The sequence below is a fragment of the Poecilia formosa genome, unplaced genomic scaffold, assembly GCF_000485575.1.
Source record: "Poecilia formosa unplaced genomic scaffold, Poecilia_formosa-5.1.2 Scaffold19, whole genome shotgun sequence".
Lineage (NCBI taxonomy): Eukaryota > Metazoa > Chordata > Actinopteri > Cyprinodontiformes > Poeciliidae > Poecilia > Poecilia formosa.
Window position 1 is genome coordinate 1982871 of NW_006799958.1, and position 16745 is coordinate 1999615.

The 16745-nt window shown below is 38.6% G+C and overlaps 1 protein-coding gene across 1 annotated transcript in view; it reads right to left on the bottom strand.

Annotated features, from left to right (window-relative positions):
* Positions 1-51: 51 nt before the first annotated feature.
* cerkl (CERK like autophagy regulator) overlaps positions 52-16745 on the bottom strand; it is a 39343-nt gene continuing 22649 nt past the window's right edge. The window contains exons 8-14 of the mRNA XM_016669025.1: positions 5886-6063; positions 5620-5685; positions 4799-4836; positions 4582-4687; positions 4412-4508; positions 1904-2100; positions 52-709 (exon numbers count right to left, since the gene is read on the bottom strand). Of these exons, the coding sequence (XP_016524511.1) occupies positions 631-709; positions 1904-2100; positions 4412-4508; positions 4582-4687; positions 4799-4836; positions 5620-5685; positions 5886-6063 (761 nt within the window). The 3' untranslated portion in view covers positions 52-630. The remainder of the gene's footprint in view (positions 710-1903; positions 2101-4411; positions 4509-4581; positions 4688-4798; positions 4837-5619; positions 5686-5885; positions 6064-16745) is intronic.

Here is a 16745-nt window from a genome sequence, read left to right on the forward strand (position 1 = left end):
TACAAGTCATAGAAATACACATCATGCAAGTGTTTGAATGTTTTATTACATTTTTATTTTTTATGAAAGTTTGTTCTGCACTGGAGCGTCTCACTGCTTTTATCAATACTCCCCTATTAAAATAAAGGATTTTTTTTTTATTTAAACATTTGTTCTTTTTTATTATTATTATGACCACAGAATAATGTGGAAAAAAAACAAAACAAAAATCTTGAGAAATATTCACTTATAAAACTTTTGGATCAGTAAAAATGAGGTAAAAATGTGAGTAATTTCAACGCAAACACCGTCTGTGTTGTGTAGAAAGCAACATTAACACAGAATGTGGAGTTTTTAAAACAAATGAGACTTGTAAACATTAAATGTAAAAGAAGGGTTATTAGCCACTTTTATAATAAGTCACATATTAACTTCAGAGATGAGCTGCTGCTGTAGATGCCCACTGTTAGGTACGGTGGAGGATGTGTGATGATATGGGTCTATTTCTGTAAATCTCTTAGCCAGACAATTAGCTGACAAACAATTTTTGTCACTTTATATCACAGTAACATTGGCAGTAAGAACCGTTATCTAGGAATCGTCTGTGGGACTGGTTACCATGGTGACAGAAGCTGGCGCTTCCTGTCGCTCTCAGATGCAGCTGCAGGTGACGGTTGACTCTGCCTCATTTACCTCCTCCCCATACAGAGTGATGAGTCTCGGATGAACCCTAAACACAAACAGCGATTACGATGCATCCTACAAAAAAGGGAGCAATTCAGTAAAGCAACCTAAAATCTTTTACATGGCATCAGTCTGTTGATTTTTAATTCTCAAGATAGTTTTTTAAAGATGTTTTCAGTTTGAAGAATAACTGTATTAAATGCTGTTCAAAGGTTGCTTGGATTTATTTATTTGGTTAGTTAATTTTAACTGTGTCTAGCCGAATAGCAATAGGAAGAAACCTAACAAATTTACTTTACAAATGGAGCATTAAAGTTCTCTCTGTTCTTTACTTAAAAAAAAAAAAACATAATTAGAAATTGCTGTGGTTTCATTTAAATCAAAATAGACATGATGGAAAAGCAACGGAGAAGAGAAAAAAGAAAGGAAGAGAGTTGAGGAAGATATAGGATCTAGATAATAGACCCAGGAAGTCTGCTTCTACACCGACAGGAAGAGAGAAAAAAAAGGCAACTGAGAATCGAGGTGACAAATAACACAACAGCAACGATGCCACTTAAAAGAGCCCAGTACCAATTAATAACAATGTATATTCAGTGGCAACTACAACCCAAGATAGTGTCTGCAAGCACCAGAGAGCGTACTGAGTGGAAAGCTGCTCATATTTATGACAGGATTTTTTTTTATTTGACCTTATATGGATGAAGAGTACTAATATGGGTGCTTGAGGATAAAAGACTTTAGAAAAGAGTGATTACTCCAAAAGGCAATAAAGGAAGAGAAACAGCATGTCTGACTGTCTTCTCAGCACAAAAACACATGTGCATGGTAACCCAGGAACCCAACTCAGCAGCTTGTGGAACCTCTTTATAGATGCTGGAAGGGAGACTTAATGCAAACTGACTTCATCTAGCAGATTTAGAGAAACTATATCAAAAGTGAGGAAATAAACAGTAAAATTTTTTGCCCAAGTTGGTTCTTTGTTGTCTTTTTACAAATCTGCTTTACATTCAGAATTACTTAAAACTGGCCAGCTTTAGTCGTGGTTGATTGTTTTAAGGTGTGAATGAAAGTTTTTTGGCTGAAGCAGATGCATTTAAAGAATCTTTCTATACTCCCACGAATAAAAAAGACGGTGTTTTGGGTGAACTGACCTTATGTGACATAACAGCGATTATCAAATAAATCCAAGGAATCACTAGTGATTTGGGTTTTAGTCCTGAAACACAGATAGTCCCACCTGATGAGCACTTCATTGGCGATCTCCACCAGCTCTCCGTCGATGTTCCAGGGCAGAGCGGCTCGCTCTGATTGGATGATGGGTGTATTTTTGGAGTCTCCCTCGTCTTCGCTCTCCTCCTCAGACCAGCCAATCAGTGATCGGGGTCGAATCCTCACCGCCGACACGGAGTGCGTCTCCACGAATGGGAAGCTAAACTGTAGAAAGACAATCAGGACGTCACTGTGGATCTATGTGTGTCTAAGCTAAGCTGGTGAAGACTGTGGATCTTTTTAAATCTGTGTTAAGCAGCTTGTTCTGGTGCGTCGGGTTCCTTTCCTATTTACTGTCCTCTGTTGTGATAACACAAGGCGCCAGTGGGGGGCAGCAGAGACTAGCATTGTGACGATCCATATGCGTGCAGGTGTTTCTTGGGAGGATTTCTCTCTTTGTCTTTTCCGTTTGATTTGCAAATAACCACTAGAAAGTGTCATATAAGCAAGCAGTCACTTTGTCTTTTTTTGTGGTTTGTTTAGATGTTGTTGTTGTTTGTTTTTTTTTTACCTCAAAGTAGCTTGAAATTCAATTTAACATCAAGAAATTATAATCTATGACAAAACAACTTGTTTCTCAACTAGACCGACGGCTCCATTTTGTTTGTCACAATTTTCAATTATTTGGAATGACTGTGGCTTTAAAATAATTTACAATTATTCACATCAAAAAAAATGTTTTTAAGTATATGGTTTATATCCTCTTGCAACTTTGTGTTTTATCTCTCAAAGTGCATGATTTACAGACAGAAGTTTTAAATGTTGGGTATGTTGTTTCATTGCTGAAAAGACTGATGAGAACAGAATACAATAATGTTTACAATACAATAATGTAATGTATGAGGACATTATTCTGAAATGGACATTATTTCTTCATATATATATATATATATATATACATATATATATTATACATTATACAGCTACATTATACAGCTCTGGGAACCTTAAGAGGAAACAGCCCAATAGTGAGAAGGTCCCGCTTAAGCATAAAAACATTTGACCTCTTACAGCAGAAACAAACTTTAACCGATGGGATTGGGTTTCGATGTTCAAATCTTCCCAGTCAGTCAGAACCTGACGTCGTCGCTGAACTTGATGTCTTCTATATTTACATGGTAGCTAACCGAATGTAGGTCACTCAGTTCAATGTGCTTTTCCCTTTTGCTGGACAGTCACCGTCAGTCACACTGTCAGTATATTTAGAAAGTGGGTTAACGTTTAGTCTCTCAAGCCACAGCAAGCCATGCTAAATCAGGCTAATCTGCATGATAACTATTTAGTTTTCCTTAGAAAGAGGTGGAGTTTTAAGAAGACGAGGTCACGAGCTGATGAAAATCCCATCAAGGTGCTCCTGACTGCGTCCCGCTGGTGTTTATTACTGCTGGTTTAAACAACAACACTTCTCATCATTAGACTGTAAAATAGGAAAAAATGGACGAAATGCAGATGTCTGATTTCAGAAAAAGAAAGACCAGAAGGCATATTAGGAATACGGATACTTATAAATGGTAGAGGATTCATAAAAAGAAATTATGATTTCGCCATCATTAAAGATCAATACCAGTCGCTACCTGTTACACAGACTGAGTCAATGATTCCACAGCTATTTAGTAACTACATTATCAGTACAGGTTTGCTGGCTCATATAAATTAAACACAGTTTCTAGTCTTCCAAACTAAAGTAAGGTAAGCGAGTACAAATGTGAAAAACTGAACCATATTTCTGAAACATCAAGTCATGTTATGTATGTGTGGATAATTTATGATGTGAACTCATTATATTTTACAGCATAGGACATGTGTGTTGGGATGAAGGTTGTATAAATGACAACGTGCTGCTGTGTCAGGAGAGAGTAAGTTGCCATTTTGCCACTTTTACCGTAATTACTGGCTATCTGAGGATCAAAGTTCAACACTATATTCAGAGTCTTTAAATGTCCTCGGGTGGTGAAATAATTTTAGCTGGATTCATCTTGAAGCAGGTTTTGTTGCCCTGCTGATGTAGCAATTTCAAGCATCCCATAAGCCGAGCAAAGTAAAACTTCATTAGTGCAGACAAAGCACCTGCATAGTGTACTATGAGATCAAAGTAACATTATTACAGTATTATTACTGTGGCATTAGAGCATCACGTTCTTAAATTCAATAATAGAGGTTAATATGTTTAGTATTCATACTGTTTCTGATTTGTGATGGAGTTGGTATGCCGTGAAATGTGACTGACAACTTTTCTGCTTGTCACTAACCTCAAAATCTAAATATAAAAACATTTAATTGGTATCATGATTTTCAGTATTTAGATTAGGGTTTAAGACTTTCTAACTGATGCTGTTTAAAATCAGATGTAAAAGCCTAAATCTAAGATTCAAAACAATATTTTAAAAGACACACTAACATTACAATGTAGCAATGTAGAATTAATCCTTAGCATAAGTTGCTCTGATAGTTGATGCTACTTCATTGTTCCTCTCACCTGTCCACTAGAGCTGGTGTACTGCTTGAGGTGCTTGATGAACTCTGACCTGGAAGCATTACCTACTGCGATCAGTGAGGCGCTGCCATTGTCTAAACTGTCACAAACAGGAAGTTTAGAGAGAGTTATCAGAGAGTTAGGTATTATAAAACTGAGAGCTTAAGGTATACCTGGTGTTTGGAGCCAATCCCTGGGGCGCGTGTGGGCTCAGACAGGGGATAGACATGACGCTGATGCTGAGGTACAAACCCTGATTGGTCATCCAAGACTCCTCTGCTTCAACACAGACCAATCAGAGCGAGCCAAAGTAAAGCCGGGTTTGTTAACAGAGGTAGGAAATTAAACCCGCTCAGGTCTCAGTTCACATTTGCAAATTGCTGTCCTCACCTGACTCTGTGTCCAGTTCTTTGTCTTCGCCCTGGTCTCTAGAAAATGGACGAGGGAGGGTGTATTTAAAAAAGGTGTGTTCACAGACATTTATAAATATATATATATATACAAAGAAAAGAAAGGAGGAGAAACAACAATTAAACCAGTTATGAAGACATTGTTCTAGTTTTGAACATAAACTTCACAAATACAAGGAATACAAGTAGATGTTTAACCTTTACTGTTCAGATCTGCAAAAAAATAAAACAGTTTCATAAACCCCCCTCAATAACCAGAGACACATTTTAATATTCTGTATCTTGTATAAATAAACTCCCGAAAAAATAACAGTAAGGAAGTGTTTCTTTTATCAATTTAGTCTATTTCATCCAGTTTTAACTGGGTGATCAAAATGGTATTTACATTTTTTATCAATTAGATATTTTCTTGCATCAATGAATAAGGAGGTAAACTGTGAAATGAAGTCATGGTTGAAACAGAGTTTGACTGCTGTTTCAGTGTAGGCACTATGCAAGACAAAACGCATCACATCATAAATGTAAAACATCGCCCTCTAGTGGTGACAGTTTCCTTTTATTATTGGAAAAACTAAATGTGCCACATTAAGCAAACTATAGCTGATAGGAATAAAGCAATTACATAAAAAAAAAAAATAAAATAAAAAAAAAAAAAATAATAATAATAAATAGCATTAAATAAATAACAGACTAAATAACTTACAGAGAAAAATGATTTAATCCAGTAATGTTAACATTTTACTATTTCTCTATTCTCTATTCCCCTTAAAACCATTAAGAAAATCTATGAATGCGTCTTACTGTTGTCCAAACAAACTGCTTTCTGAGCTTTTTGCAGGTAAAAATGACAGCTGGCAGTCCTCTGGCCTGATGGAGACAAACAGAAAAAGAAACACTTCATTTTCAGCTCACCATAACGAAAATCAACTTAATTTGACTCATTTATGATGTAAAACAGGACCATGAAAAATACATGTTCAAATAGTATCGTCACTTATACTGACTGCCATCCTTTCCTCTTATGAAGTAAAACATTTAAATGACTAAAAGGAAAGAAAATGCGTCACCTCAGCCTGGCCAAGGTCTTCACCACGGCATATTCTCGTCGCCGTGACGATGACATCCACCTCTTCTTTTCTGCCCTCGCTAAGCTCCGGCCGCCAAAACCAAACATGGCAGAGAACCCGAAACGCACCAGCTGACCGCTGGACGAGAAGCTGCACATGTCCACCTGCTGCAGGTGACCTGAACACAGACAGGAGAGACATTCAGACAGGCAGCACTTCCAAGAAATCGCTGATCTGTCATTTTGTTGCCTTTTCTTCTCAGCGTAATCTAATAGCATTTGATAAGCACAAAGCAAAAAAAAGAAAAGAAAGACCAAATTGAACAGAAAAACACCTTGGAAAAGTAAACACACCAGCTGAACGTCTGACAGATTATTACCACAGAATTAAGCGTTTTCATTGGGGAGATTATGTGAGAGACAAAATAGGAACGTTTTTTGGGAGGTAAATATCCACCAGCTTCGTATGTGCATACACTGAAGTTGTTGCCCATTTTTGTTAGCAGAAAATTTAGTCAGATTCTCAGTTGAATTCTGGTCTATCCCATGAACATACTGCGATCTAAACCGTTCCACAGTAGCTGTGTTGGATCGCTGTCCTGCTGAAAGGTGAACCTCCTGCAGCCTCAAGCCTTTCATCGCCTCAGCAGGGTTTGCTTTTTTTTTTTCTCCAAAGTTGTCATCTGTGTAGCTCCATCCATCCTGCTCTCATCAGCTCCTCTGTTCCTGAATGGGACCCACACAGCACTACTCTGTCTCCACCGTGCTTCCCTGTGGCGATGGCTCTCTCCAGTCCCTCCAGCATGGACCTATTGGCTGAGTTTGCCTGAATAACAATGTATTAATACATTTATTGTAATGTTCTCTACGAAACCTCTGAAGCCTTCACAGAACAGCTGGATTAATACTGAGATTAAATCCCACACAGTTGCAGTCTGTAATTATCAAATAAATAATTAAATGGCATTCGAATGTCATCGGTTGCAACTGATTTCATTTATAGTCGACTACAAACATACAACAAAGCTTTTCAGATTTTAAAATCCGGTTTGTCCTCTAAATTGCTTTACAGAATGATGTTATATTTATAGTCTAATGTTGTCCCAGAATTTATTGAAATTTGACGTTGCCACCAGTTCACAGCAAAAAGAACTACAATAGCAGGAGCCATGTTTAAATATAGCTGCGAGGAAGCAATGGCCACTAATAGTGACCTCAAACAAGAACGCCTTCTGGTCTCACTTCGTTCCTGGAATGGTTCCATGCGTGGAGAGACCCAGATAAAATGCTCTAACACAGAACCTCGCTCATGATTTCCTTTCCAACGACCTCAGGAGGCAAAAAAAAAAAAAAAAAGAAATACCCATAAAGCAAATGGAGTAAGAAGAATCTCATTTAATATGAACTCATAAACACGTCCTTTTGAGAAAATGCTCGATTAACCTCCAGATGGGTGTACACAATTTGTCACACACACTCGGTACCAAACACAAACACGGAGCGTGCCATCTGGCCACATACCTGCTGTAACCTACTGAACTGCAGTCTCCTCACCTGTCTGTCCTACCGCCTGTCTGTCTGTCTGTCTGTCTGTCTGTCTGTCTGTCTGCCTGTCTCTCTGGCTGAATCTGATTTCCTCACCATATGGCTTGTTGTCAGTGTGTTAGTGGAGCTCCATGTGTTGAGCGGGATTAAAGCTGACACGGTCAGTGTGTCACCGAGATCAAGCCTACAGCTAATTTTAAAGGCTTGTCTAATATTTATAAGCAATGTAAACAACGGAGGGGAAAAAATAAAAAATAAAAATCTGGAATATTCTTTTTCTTAACCTTAAACATTTCCATCCGTCGTCATAATGTTTAGGTCTGCATTATAGATTTCTATGAGCAAGTGATCGGGCGGGCATGCAGAAAACGACAAGTGTTAATATTATCTTATACATTCACATTGTATTAATATTAATATTAATGTTCTCTTTATGAGTTCTTTCAAAAGCCCAGAAAAAACAGGCTTGACATGAATCTGTTCATTTTCCAAAGCTGCCTCGTCTTGTTTCGGGTCACAGGGGGCGTGGTGCGTGTCTCCAGTGAAAGGCCAGACAAACTGTATTGGTTGCCATTTTATCACAGGGGCTTACCAAAACACACTCAACGCACACAGACACACACCCCGAGCTAAGAGTAATTTAAGTGAGAGAAATTAACTTAAGGTTTTTAAGTGTAAAAGAAGCTGGAAACTTGACACAGAAAGTCATCAGCTGGGATTTGAACTCAGGAAGTTGCAACTTCGAAACAACACTGTGAATCACTTTTTTTTTTTTTTTTTTTTTTTTACATTTCTCCTTGCAAAATATGTTGAAACTTAATAATATTTTGAAATTATTTTCCTTTAACTTTACAATAATACAATATTTAGTGTCACATAAAATTTGAATAAAATACATTGAAGATTGTGTTTGTTCTGTGACAAAAGAACATTTTTGCTTAACACCAGGCAGACATTTAGTGCCACAGCATCAAAGAGGTTAACTCAGGAAACAACTGAGCTTCATTAAGTGATGAAAGAGCTGTCCGGGAATAAGTCTTTGAGTTATTAGACAAGGTTCAGAGTGAAATAAACCAAGTTTGATGACAACAACAAAAAAACAGTGCATGAGAAGGTGATTTATCAGCAAATTATGAGTAAATTCAGATCAGATTTATGGAAATAAAAGCCTGATTCAGTTCATCTTTATGGGAAAATCATCTTGCTTTACTTTGACTGCTCTTTGTTGTTCAGATTTTACTCCTATTAGTGTCACTTAATACTCCCAGTTTCTCTCTCTCTTTTTCTCTGTCACACACACACACACAGACACACACACACACGCGAACACACACACACACACACACACACACCAGCTACCAGTATTAATTATGCATGATGAACCATCTCACCAGAAGCTGTCAAACAAAAACAACAACACGCCTTGCTTCAAACCGATTGGCCGACAGGTTTACCTGAGAGGAAATGGAGAGAGGTGAGGAGAGGTCAGTGGGGGAGGGGGGGACCACAAGCAGCAGGGAAAACCTGTGATTTAGTGAAACCGATCCGACAGTCGGACATCTGTCGTTTTCCTCCCTCCAGAGTCCAGTACCACCATCTGTCTGCATGTTTGTTGTTTTTTTTAAACTCTGGTCCCTTCGCCACTCAAATGGAACGACAGCCAATCGCATTGAAGCTCAGAAACGATAAGAGCTCCTGATTGGTTTTCACCTTGACGTTTGAACAAATTGAATTTAACAACAGATTTACTGCGGGCGGAAATCAATCCGAACGACCTGAGGATATAGACGTAAAGTAGACAGAGTGTATTTAACACAGATGTTCAAACTGGTGATGCAGAATGGAGAGAAAGCAAGCGTGCTTTCTGACAATAAAGATAAATGAAGTCACGTCAATATTCATTGGGAAATATATTGCACTGATGTTTGTTGGTGATTTGTAAACAACATTCACCCTTTCGGAGACATTTTTATGGGATCTTTTCTATTAAAACACACATCAAACTGTGTGCAGGAGCTGGAGAAAAAAAAAACAATCCACCTATAAAGTCTGACCTGGTCTGAGTTAGAAACAAAGGGGCCGTACCTAGAACAACGTGGAGAGCTGCTGTGACTGGATCTCTGACTCCATGGACTGAACAGGAAACCACATCTGTAGAACCTGTTGAGGCAAAAATGAAAACTCGTGAAGCTTCCCGCAGGCCCGGCTGCGTTTCTGCTGCATGAAAAGGTCTTACCGGCAGGAATGATCCCCAGTGGCAGAGCTGCTCTCACTGGGTTTTCTGGAGAATCTGCATCTAGCTGAGCTCGGAGAACCAAAGCGTGGCACAGCTCCGCCACCGATCCGTCCCCACCGACACACACCACGCTGGAGGACAGGTGAAGACACGTCTCCATCAGGACAGATGGATGCAAGAAACAACTCTACGCTCTTATTGTGAAGGTGAAGGCATTTTGTAAACCTTTAAAACTTCCTTAAACTCCAATAAAAATCTTGAAAAGTTGCGACTCTCTAATAGAAAAGGTTTTAAATATAGTTTTATTAATTCAGTTAATAGTTCAGTCAACTTTTTTAATGCTTGTATTTTGTACAAAAATGAATGATTCAATATTGTGATCAAGGCCCCTTGGTTTATATTTGTCTTCTACAAATATAAGATGACAAATTTAATATAAAAGCTGTGTGAAGCTGGAGAAGAGTTAACTTTAGCAGTGTGGTGTTAGCACTATGCAGTGAGACGCTCCATCTTCATGACTGTGTTTGCAGTAAATAGGAGATAAACTGGCTCCGCCTCCTTCCCCCTCTTCCTGGGGATGGGATTACCTGAAACTCTGGTCGCCACGGTGACAGTCAGCCTAATTGGCAAATGTAGGTTTCAACCAAATCCTCACCAGTGCAGCCTCACACACACACACACACACACGCACAAACGCGGCAGCTAGCTTAGCAACGCTGAGCTAATCTTCTCTAAGCACATTAAGCTTTATGAGTGCTGAGCACAAAAGCTGCTTACACACACACCCAGACACACACACACACACTCTTATACACCCAACCACAGGTAGAGCGACAAGAGCTTCATAAAAGTTTTATATTCTTCAAGAACACAAGGTTTTGAAACAGTGTGAAGCAGTTCTTAAAGCTCACTCTGGGGCAGGTCAATGTGATTTATGTAACCTGTGTGTGTGTGTGTGTGTGTGTGTGTGCGTGCGTGCGTGCGTGCGTGCGTGCGTGTGCGTATGCGTGTGTGAGAGAGAAATCAGTCTGGGTCAGTGTGTTTTAGTGTCAGCCTCCCACAGTAAACCTCTGTTTGATTACACGTCTCACTTCAGTGCGTCACAAACTCATACATGTCCAACAGCTCCATCAAAGCTGCATCTTCGACTGATTTGACACGTCAGATAGTTTTTACAAGGAGAAAAAAACTACATCAAACTTTATCGTGTGAATTGTAAAGTCACCTGTAATCACTTGGTCAATTCCACACGGAATAACTCCTGGGTTATTATGTCTTAAAATAACCCAGGAGTTTTAAATAAACACGTTTTGGAGTGGCCCGGTCAGAGTGCCCCCCATATGAACTGGGAAACGGCAAGAAAGACTTTCAACCTCAACGATCGTCACCAGAGAAACACGCAAAAAGCTGCTCAGCAGTTATAAGAAGGGATGTCGAAAGATTTCTAATTAATGAGAAGGATAATTAATACGATGCAATTTTTAGTGAAATGGGGACAAAAACAATTATTTTTTTTATCTTTTAGTTGACACACTTTTTACACTGTGTTATGGCTTATTTTTTAAATGTATGGGTCAGTTCCTATAAAAAAATAAACATCTTTATTAAATAAGAATAATTGCCAGGAGTTTGAAAAATGTTGGGCTTAATTGTAGCTAGTACAGAACTAAATGTGCACAACATTCAAACTTTAACAAGGAGATTACAAAACCCCTTGTTTTGTAATCAGTTTCAACTCACCTACATTGGAGGTGAGTTGTGAGTTTTTAAATCACTCTTTCTCAGTTTTAATGTTAGACATAATCCACTGTAACCTAATTTTGAGGATGGAAATGAAATCTACTGTCAAAATGAACGAGGGTCGATCCATATTTGACCCAGAGCTGGGTTAAATGACGTTCTTTTCATCTAAATGGTACCAATAAATATATATGGCATAAAAAAATGGTTTAGCTACCAAAATGTTTTGCATAGTCCTTCACACAAAACTATGGATGAACAAACAAGATTTCGAATGAAAAAGAAAACTTCAATTCCAAAACATGTATTTTATTTCATAAAAATCAAGAGATATGAGAAATAAAAGAGAAACAACTGACCCATCGTATTCATCCAGTTTGCATTCCTTCATCACTGAGAGAGCATGACCCTTCCTATCAGTTACTGCAGAGACGGACAGAAAGAAAGACACGCAGGGACAGACAGAGGGAGAAAAAGGAGAGGTGAGCAGATGGAGAGTCACTGAGATGGACAAAGATAAAGTGTTCATGCATGTGTGTGGTCAGATGTACATGGTTGTGTGTGCTTGATAGCTGCCAAAAGAAAAAGTGGGACAACGGATATCGTGCCATCTGCTGAGAGAAGGGAAAGAGAGAGTTGAGGAGTAGCTGTGAGAAAAGAGGAGAGGGAGATGCAAGCAGGAGAAGGGGAATCGTAGAGAAGATGATAGAGGAAAAGAAAATGAGAATAGGGAAAAAAAAATAGGGAAAGGAGATGAGAGGAAGTTGTGTCCCTCTGTCTTAACAGATGGACTTAGCTCCGCCTCCAGGATCAGGTTACCTAGCGACCAGAAACTGCCATTAGCTCTGACCTTTGGACCTGGACACTTAAGCGCACACACAGAGATTTCATATCATATTTTTGTTGTTGTTGTTATTTTTTTATGCCAATACAGAACAAATTTCTGTAGCAATTGAACTGATTCTTATCACAATAAAATAAACTGCTAAACTTGAATGGCCGTAAGCGTAGCAGAAAGAGATAAGCAGCGGGACGAGCCAACCTGTGATGTCAGTGCGGACGTCGGCCATCTTAAAAAGAGGAGCCACATGGTCTCTGTAGATGTGAACGGCCTCCTTCTTGTGGCTGCTCGGGTTGATAAACACCTTCACATACCTGGGCCGGGTGCTGAACCCTGCACACACACATGGATACACCCGCAGTGAGCCCCTCCATCACTGCCACCCGCGACGCGTTTGAGCAAACCCTGCAGGATCTGGTTTACAGCAAGCAAAACCGATACTGCAGAGTTAACAGCGTCCGCTCACATTTACGTACATTTATGTAAGTTGCAATCAGGGTCAATAGCTTCAAATTGTCAAGGACCAAAGATGTTTTCTTTATGCAGATTGTGTTAAAAGCAGGTTAAAAAGTTGCTCTATTAGTTTACAAAAAAAAAACCCACAGAAAAGAAACAGGTGAGGGATGTCATCAATTTATACTCAATTGTTGAAACGTGCTTCATATTTTTCAAAATCATTTCTCTAATCAAAAGCTATATGGTTATTTTAACATGACTCAATGCTTATTATCTCCGAATGAATCAGTTGAAGGAGTTTATCATTCCCATCTCTTTAGTAATATAGAACATTAACTAGAGATTAAAAAACGTTGTTCCAATTTGCTGGGCTTGACGGGTGTGCTTAAATAGATTTAGTCTCCACGTATTCAGTGCAATCTGCTTTGTGAATCGAGCGCAGATATAAAGCAAAACATTGGTAAAAAGGGAGCACACTGCATGGCTATTGGTTATAAATAATGAATTTAGTCCTAACAACCCAGAAAGAACCAGAGTCGACTCCTCAATGACGAGTTAATCACGTAGAAACTCTTACAGCTTAGACTACAGCTCCCATTTCTGGAATATGAACAAGTCTGAAGACTGTGTGTGCATGTACGTGTGTGTGGCTTTATAGGATTGTCTCCAAAATACACACATTCGCCGAGGCTCCCCCCACACAGCTCATCATTAGGCAGATTTAGAGACCGCATTATGAATCCCCATAGACTAACTTAGATCAATACACACACACCAGCTCCATTATCCAGCTCATGACTATAATCTGCTCCCACCAGGCCGTGACCTCGCCCTGTTAATGACCCCACTTGCACACACAAAGTGCACCTCCTACCATCACTCCATGGTTCTGTCCAGGTTCTCCGGAGATCTTATGAGGAGCCACCTGACACCTTCATCACATCGGACCCCCAGCAGTGCAAGAAGCCACACCCGCTGTCTTTAAGCATCCTGTCCAATATTTATTACATTTTTGTTATTGTATCTCTATTTATACGGGTCAGCCACCATATTATTTGGAGGTAAAGTAAGTATTAGATGTGTCATGGGTTTTTCTTTTAATGGGGACGAGATAAAATTCACACCAGATGTCAGCAACAAGCCAAAATTATCCACACGGCCAAAGAATATCGAAGCAAATTCGTCTGCAAATGAAGCTACTGGTACAAAATATATATAATATATTTGCAGAAATTGATGAAATTGTGGAAAAGCCTTTTCTGGTAATGACAACTTCCAGCCATCTCTTGCAGGAGACAAGTCACATGAATTACTCAGAAGTGATTATGACCCATTTATTAAAAACAAATTGTCTTTGAAACTCGAAGGTCTTGTGGGTCCTCTGTATGCACTCTGATTGTTGCTTATTTCCACAGCTTTCCAGCTGGAGAATAGTCAGGTCATTAATGACCTGACTATGGCTGGGAAATTTCAACTTGTTTTATCTTCCAATTGTTATCAAGAATGTCTTGGTGAGTTCATCCATTCATTCTTTCTTCAGTTAACTAACGTATGCCATTCTTTGGTGTTATGTTTTTGGGGTGATATACAGAGTTCCTCGAAACAAGGTGTATGAAATTAATTCAAAAGAGTTCAACGTCGGGGTTTTCTGATTTGACAGCATTTCACTGAATCGTCCAGATGTTCTGCAGCCAGCTTTAAACAATGCTTTTTCTTCAACAGTGGAGTCTTATGCAGCTTGTTTTCAAAAAGACCATTTTTGAGTGAATTACCTATTTTCATAGAAAAAAAGAAAAACAAATGTTTAAAGGTATTCCTGAAAATCTTCATGACATTCAAATTTTTGACCCATAATTTAATTTTGCAGACAAATTCTTCTTGATTAATTTCTATGTGTAGATTAATTGGATTGTTGCTGAAATCTGGTGTCAATTCATGATCTTATTGGAAATATTTAAACTGAGGAAAAGACTGACAGGTTTCAGTGTGTATTTCACCCTGCAATTTATTTTTGTTGAGATTTTTTTTTCATTATGGTTTATGAGTAAAAGGAATTGATGAAGGATAGCTGTTAAGTCTCCATTATTCAGGAGTTATTTTGAATAACAGAGATATTCAAAATATCTCTGTGAGGTCGTCATTCCATACAAGACAATGTCACCCGACTTTCTACATAAAGAGAAACTGCATTAGTAAATCTCGGATAAAGGCTCGTAACTGATGCCGAATCTGTACCATCCACTGCTGCTGCTGCTGCCGTTGTTCCGCTAGCCAACGGAACGACGAAAACAGTAATACTGGATGAGCTAATGAGCTATTTTTATTAAAACAAAATCAGGAACTACAAAACCTCTCCTCTGCACAAATCATAATTTAGGTTTCCATCTTTACTTAGAGTCCCATCCTCAGGGGGCTGTAAAGAACTGTAATTCTCTCCCCTTGCTTCCATGAGAGCTGCCACCAACTCAATCACAGAGAGTATCAGGAGTCGATTCTGTTCAGTTCTGATGTGTTTCTCAGAAGACGTCTCTCGGTCTCGGTCAGTAGCATGTTGCTTTGGTTTTCCAAACCGTTGCCATGGTAAACAATCTCTGTGTTGTCATGGATCAGTGTTGAATTTCCAACACAGGACTTGAAGCTCAACTGCTGAACGGTGTTGACAAAAACAGAGGCTCCACCTGAGGTCACAAATAAAGGCATGAACTCAAAACACACCTTGGTTAAGCTTTACTAGGATTAAATTAATAAACCTTAACTTTATTACTTACAGAGTTTCAGTAACATTTTGGTGCTTTATGAGCACTAAAATGTTTAGTATACAATGAATATTTTGATGTTCGGTATATAGTTCAGTATGTATTTAGCCTGTTACAATTCATAACTTTTGAACGTTTCAACTTTTTCATTAAAGCCAAGAACTTAAACTTCATTTTCTGTCATTCATGTGATTGACTATAAAGCCTGAAACAGAACCGTGACGTAGGAAGGAAAAAAATAGATGGGCTTCTGGTTTTTATACCAAAAAAAATGTTCAAAACTGTGTTATGCATTTGCATTCAGCCACACTAAGTTAAAACCTGAGGATTTTGGTTTGGACTTTTAGCATACGACTATACTTTGATCTAAACCCCTCAGCTGAAGCTCTGCTGTGCTTAGGGTCACTGGTCTGCAGACGGGCAGCCTCTGCCCCAATCTGAAGTCTTTAGCTACCTCAAAATATATATATATATATATATATATATATATATATATATATAGATATATTTTTTTTTTACCAGGTTTGAAATATATTTAGAGCCTTAGATGCTCCCATCAACTCTGACGAGCTTTATTTTTTTCTCCTGAAAAAAGAAAACGTTTTCTGGCATGGTAGGAAATGTATTTCCAGTGCTAGCTTTCTGCAACATAGAGTTTTACTAGATGGACTGCATTTTATTCAGTAGTGCAGATTAAAGTAGGTAGAATTCAAATGCACATCACGCATTTCAGGTTTTTTTTATTGTAAAGAGAGCCAATGGCTTTCCCTTTCACGGTCGTGTGTCACTTTGTGTTGGCCGTTTACATAAAATTGTAACTACAAATGCATTTGAATGTGTGGTTGTGTTTTAAAACGTCATGAATATAATCACAACCTCAAAGCTACAATTTTTGAAATGTCCAAAATTACTTTGATTATTGCATCATCAATCTTTGGAAATGTTATCATACTTATCATCATACATTTTGATGCGTCGACCAACACAATGTAAACGTCCTACATGGCTGGATGGAAACAGTTTCACAAGTATTTGCTTGAGCTGTAATCGAAACATTGTGAATGAAGAAATTAATCCTAATTCTGGTATCCTGACGTGAACGTTCAGGGATGATCGGGAGAAATAGCAGGTTCACAACTGATCACAGAGGTTTTAGGTTTCAGTCCCCACCTCCTCCTGTCCATATGCTAAACACTCCATAAGCAAATGCGTCTTCTACTTAGTGTACGTGTGTGTCAGTGGGTCACACTCTGGATAAAAATACATTTAGACATCTCTTTAATATTT